The sequence below is a fragment of the Triticum dicoccoides genome, chromosome 6B, assembly GCF_002162155.2.
Source record: "Triticum dicoccoides isolate Atlit2015 ecotype Zavitan chromosome 6B, WEW_v2.0, whole genome shotgun sequence".
NCBI lineage: Eukaryota > Viridiplantae > Streptophyta > Magnoliopsida > Poales > Poaceae > Triticum > Triticum dicoccoides.
In genome coordinates, this window is record NC_041391.1 from 717,628,104 (window position 1) to 717,633,783 (window position 5,680).

Below are 5,680 nucleotides of genomic sequence, written 5' to 3' on the forward strand. Positions count from 1 at the left end.
AATCTGCTACTCAACGCCCAAGTAACCAATCTGCTCCTCAACCATCTGCAAAACGTACTCAACTGGAGGATCAAGCGTGCAATATACACGTTTTCTTCTGAACGAATGACAACCAGGGTGCTGTACAGAGCACAAGAGATGTCTCCTACACCAGTACAGTACAGTGAAACTGCATCTGACGGTGAAACTGTTGTACAGATGCCGTCTCCTTTGGGGATAGACTGAACACATTCAGAAAGAGCACACGTTTTCTGAATGACAACTCTGAACTGGGATTGTTGACAGCAGGAATCGATTCTGGCCTCAAGATGGTTTCCAACAACATTGATCAGCCACAACACTCAAGTAAGTGCCCAATAATCAGCCAGTACTGATCTGGTTACCACTGCAAAAATATAAACAGATGAACTGTAAATTCAAAGATTTAATTGGCAGTAATACATACCAGTTGACAGGCTTATATTAAGCTGTAAACAACCGTAAGCAAACATAACAGCATCCAAATTGTTGAGAGAACTATTGAGAAGAAGCAGAGCGTAACAGGGGCACAAAATCTTGCTTCATAAAAGAGCACAACGACTACATCCAGGTGGATAAAAGAGCAAAGGAAAATGTATTATAGGTACAGCTACAGAATGATAACGTTGTTTTAAAATGATTCAACCATGCCTTGCAACTGGTGCTTTTGTTTTCAAATGAGCTACTAAAGGTAATTAACATGCGAACTGTAACACTCGTATGATATACGGAACGTTATTTTCCTCCTTTTTACAGCGATGCATCTCGGTGATGCTGGCAAGGAGAAGCTTTTTGTTTCCTGGATGAAGATGAGGCTGATGGATTCAGACCATCCTGAACTCAGTGAATGCAGCGCCGGCACTTGATCTCTTGAGGACACTCCGATGCATTTGTACCAACGTTTCACAGATGCTTCGCTAGCAGACAGCTAGACATGCTCGGACAGGGATTCAACTGATGCTCCTGGCTGATGCTGGACACACACCAACACTCTTTTATCGAATGGACCCAAGAGATTCAGCTGCACACTGCATGTCTCTGACACACGCTTCCAGACTGCATAACCTAGGTAAACAAGCCAAAAAAGTAACAACATCACCAAAATGAGAGTTGCTACTCCTCATCCGGTTCTCAAGTTAACTTTTCAGAGTTTTCAGCTGGTACAAACTTCACTTAACAAGTACATTGTCTCGCTCTCTCTGTTGCAAAATGCAGTAACCCATGGGGATTCACCTTTGACCATAATTAGGTTATCAGCATGCCCATTATGAACAACAAAATTGTGGTAACTGCTCATGTGCATAGATCACAGTTTGGAAGGAGGTGCTCTCTTGGCTAGATATTCAGGCTGACACAACAACTTGGCGTAGCTTCGACACGCTCAAGGACTGGTGGGAAGGAATCATCAAACATGCGCAGCAGAGGAAGGCTCTTTCCTCCCTGATCCACCTTGTTTGTTGGGAAATCCGGAATGAAAGAAATGCGCGTGTCTTTAGGAACAAGGCGGCGCCTGTGGCGGTGATTGTTCCGACTATTAAGGAATAAGTAACGCTTTGGGTTTTTCGCCAGCTTTAAACCTTGATACCTCCTTGTCACTGCGACATTGTGGCTACGATGCAGTTGCTGGGGGCTGACGGTTTTTACAAATTCGTTAAATTTTCTCCCTTTTTCGCTTGTCCTACATATGTCAGCACAAAACTAACACTACTAGGGAAAAGCCTATACACAGAATCTTACTAGTAGCGAGGGTTAAAAACCCCCGCTACTGCGCTACTACTAAGTTGATAGCAGTAGCGCGGGTTTTTAACCCTCGCTACTACTAAGCGGTCTCTACCGTGCCTCCCGGGACATGCCATAGTAGTAGCGCGGGTTTTTAACCCTCGCTACTACTAAGTTGATAGCAGTAGCGCTGGTTTTTAGCCCTCGCTACTACTAAGTTGATAGCAGTAGCGCTGGTTTTTAGCCATAGTAGTAGCGAGGGGTAAAAACCCGTACTACTACTAAAGGTCCCATTTTCAAACTCTATCCCCCCCCTGGATCGCCTTTTCAGTTTAAAATAAAATAAAAGAAAATGATGAAAATGTCAAAAAAATAAAAGAAAATAAGTTTCCCATGTGATATGTGGTCTAGTTGTTGGAAAAATTTGCAAATATGAATTTCGACTTTATTTGCAAAATCTCTCGAGAATTTGTAAAAATGGGCATAACTTTTGCATACTAACTCGGATGAAAAAGTATTTTATATGAAAAATCATCTACTCGAAAAGTTACATCCAAATTTAATCGGGAGAACCCCGTTAAACATTTTCAAAATCCTCAAAAACCTAACAGAAAAAAAGTTACGGGGCTTTTAAGATCTAGAGGCAAAAAAATTCATCAAATTTCAGTTTTTTTTACTTTTGTTAAATTTGGTCAACCTATGGTCAAACTAATTATTCAAGAATATTAGTGTTACTAAATAATTATTTTAGTTTTTTTGAATTTTGGTCAAATCTGGTCAAACTGTGGTCAAATCTGGTCAAACTATGGTCAAACTGTGGTCAAACTAATTATTCAAGAAATACTAGTGTTACTAATTTTTTAAAACAATAGTTTCAAACTCAAACAGTGAAATGTGTGACTACATGCTCAAGCTAAATTCCTGAGGTTAATAGGATTGACATCTTACTATTGTCAGGAAAACAACAAGTGCAGACTTGGAAACGAGGGAGAATAGAACTCGGAAGTTAAGCGTGCTCAGGCTGGAGTAGTGAGAGAATGGGTGACCGTCCGGGAAGTTAGATGATTTGAAATGATGAGGGGTGATTAGAGATTAAATTGAGCAGCGATGAGGGGTGATTAGAGATTTGAGGTTAAAATAATTCAACTGTGAAATCTTTAATCTTGGGCAGCTCAATAAGATTCTCAGACAAGCACAGACCAGGAGAGGGCATGGTTCTTCACAAGCTTACCGTACAGGGGATGGTCCACAGATTTGCAAAAAAGCAAAATGATTGTCGTCCAAGTTAAATGGCTAAAGATACATCATCGACATACAAAACGTACACAATTTGTAGAACAAAACGTACACAAATGTACGAAAAGTGTAGTACAGTAGTACAATAGAAGAAAAACAGTGCTCACGCAACACACTACATAGGTACACAGTTCCACTTCAGAGTTAAGATATGCATACAACAAGGAAACTATGCAGATGCCGAGTTAATCATCCATGATGGGAAGAACCTCCTGCCCACATCAAGGGTGGGGCGGTTGGGATGGTCGTCTGCTGCACACCTAATTGCAGCCTCCGCTTTGTCATATGCTTCTCGGGTGACGGACCCACGGGTGAATTCGTTGAAGCAAACACGGAGCTCCTGCAGAGAAGGGAGGTTCTCCAAGCCCAAGCTATCATCGAGAGATGGGAGGTTTGCCAAACCCAAGCTGAATACATCCTCGATGTAACAATCAAATTTAAGGGAATGGACCTTGGGCATAGCTCCTGGTGCAAACATATGTCCCCCCGTGGGAAGTATCCACAACTGACAGTCCCACAGGCACTGGAAAGTATCAGCACAGACCACCGGCCATTGTTTCCTTCTTTCATCCCAGATGTTTTTGTAGCACCTCAGTCGGAGGGATTGCAAAGAAGGAAAGGAACCAAGTATGTCAAGATCCTCTTGCCGCAGGTTGTCCATCTGCATCTCTATGATGGACAGCTCCAGAAGATTTGACGGGCTGATCCACGACGGCAGATAGGAGAAGGATCCGAATGATGAATCAAATCTACGGAGGTTCCGAGGAGGGGATGTCCAGCCTTCCCCAAAGAAATCCAAAGATACCAAATCAAAGCTGCCTCTCACAATTAAGCTCTGCAAATTCTCTAGGTGACATAGAGACTCCAAAAGCCAACCCTTCAAGCTCTCGTCAGGCATATCTTCGAAAGTGATACCAAGAACCCTCAGTTTAGTAAAATGCCTTAGCTCTTTGGCAACGTGCGGAGACTTAGACAAACTGATCATTGACAACTCTTGCAGACACTCCAGTTCCCTAACCACACCTGGCCTGAATTTGATTTTGAAGTGAAAGCCAACTCTTAAGCATATTAGATGTTTTAGCTGCCCAATTTGGATCGTCAATAAGAGCCCGCTGGGGTATATATCTTCCAATGCAAGATATCTCAACTGGCATAAACTCCCGAGATGCTCAAGTAATTTATGGCGTTGCTCCAGGAGATAGCAGTCCTCCAAATCCAATACACGTAATTGAAGGGAAAAAGAAAGGGGCCACATTTTGTCAAGCCAGTGGCCCGACACAGTAAGTGACCTCATGTAGGACAATATCAATCTCCCCTGAGGCATCTCAACATCCTGGAGTTGCAGAAATAACCTGCGGACCTTACTTGTTATCGCAGCTGATTTTCCTTTCTTATTATGCAATACAGTACAAAAGTTTTCTTCAATAGAAATGGAGCTGATAAATTCCAGAACCAAGTCATGCACACGGCAAGCCGTTGTCATGCCATAACTATAGGAGTCCACCGCTTGGATCAAGCCTCTGTTTATGAGCTCCGTGAGGTAGCTCTCACCAAGCTCAAATAAGTACTCATCCTGTACACCATTAAAAAAACCTTCACATATCCACCTCCATATCAATCTGTCTCCTTGAATAATGTAGTCTTCAGGAAATATACTCAGATACAGCAAGCAAGTTTTTAGATGGATAGATAGATGGTGATAGCTAAGGGCCAATATCTTTCTCATCTTCTTCACATCAGGACTATTGTCAAGTCCAGAACCGATAGAATCACACAACTTGTTCCACTCCCTTTTATTCCCTTCCCGACTGGCCAATAAACCAGCAATGGTGATGATAGCCAATGGCACACCGCCACATTTCTTCAGGAGAGTTTCAGATACTTCGACCAAATCATCTGGACAGTCATTATTAATACCAAAAATTCTTCCAAAGAATAATATTTTGGATGTCTCATCAGGGAGGGGTTTAAGCTCATAGGCGCCACCAACTTTATGTGCAACGTCGCGATCACGGGTTGTTGTGATTACTCTATTCTCATAATGATTATCAGCCATAGCACATCGGATCACTTCCCAATGTTTTATGTCCCATATATCATCTATGACAATAAGATACCTGCCCATATTGTAACGCAAGATTTCACACATTAGTAAATAGTGCTAAACTGAAATGTGGAAAACCATTTCAACACCAACTACTAAACATTGCAAGTAGATTCCTAAATTTGGAGCGGAATAATTCATGCATTAGTAATACTAATAATTCATGCATTAGTAATACTAGTAAACTTCTATGACATCAATTTAAGTACAACTCTTCCCCCATTTGAAACAATAAGAAGGTCTAGCTTTGTAATGAGTCAAACTTCATTAAGTTTCATCAAATTGATACAAATTGTACCAACATCTTCAACAACTAGGTACTTTCGTTGAATCCTCTATGAAATATATTTTTTATTATATACTTGTTTGCTATTATAGAATATTGCTATAAACTATTTCAAACTTAAAAGGTTGACTTAGGACAAAGCTAATACATTTTGTAGTATTAAACGAAGCGTGACCATGTTGAAGTTTACATCTAGGTCTTGCATAAAAGGATGTATATATATGGGGTATGGGCTATGGCACACCCCATATGTCTCG

At 41.3% G+C, this 5,680-nt stretch overlaps 1 protein-coding gene across 1 annotated transcript; it reads right to left on the bottom strand.

The window, feature by feature from the left end:
* Window positions 1–2,990: 2,990 nt before the first annotated feature.
* Window positions 2,991–5,158, bottom strand: LOC119321656 (disease resistance protein RGA5-like). Its single transcript, XM_037595244.1, has one exon. The coding sequence runs from the start codon at window positions 5,156–5,158 to the stop codon at window positions 3,203–3,205; it is 1,956 nt and encodes a 651-aa protein (XP_037451141.1). The 3' UTR covers window positions 2,991–3,202.
* Between the last annotated feature and the right edge of the window lie 522 nt (window positions 5,159–5,680).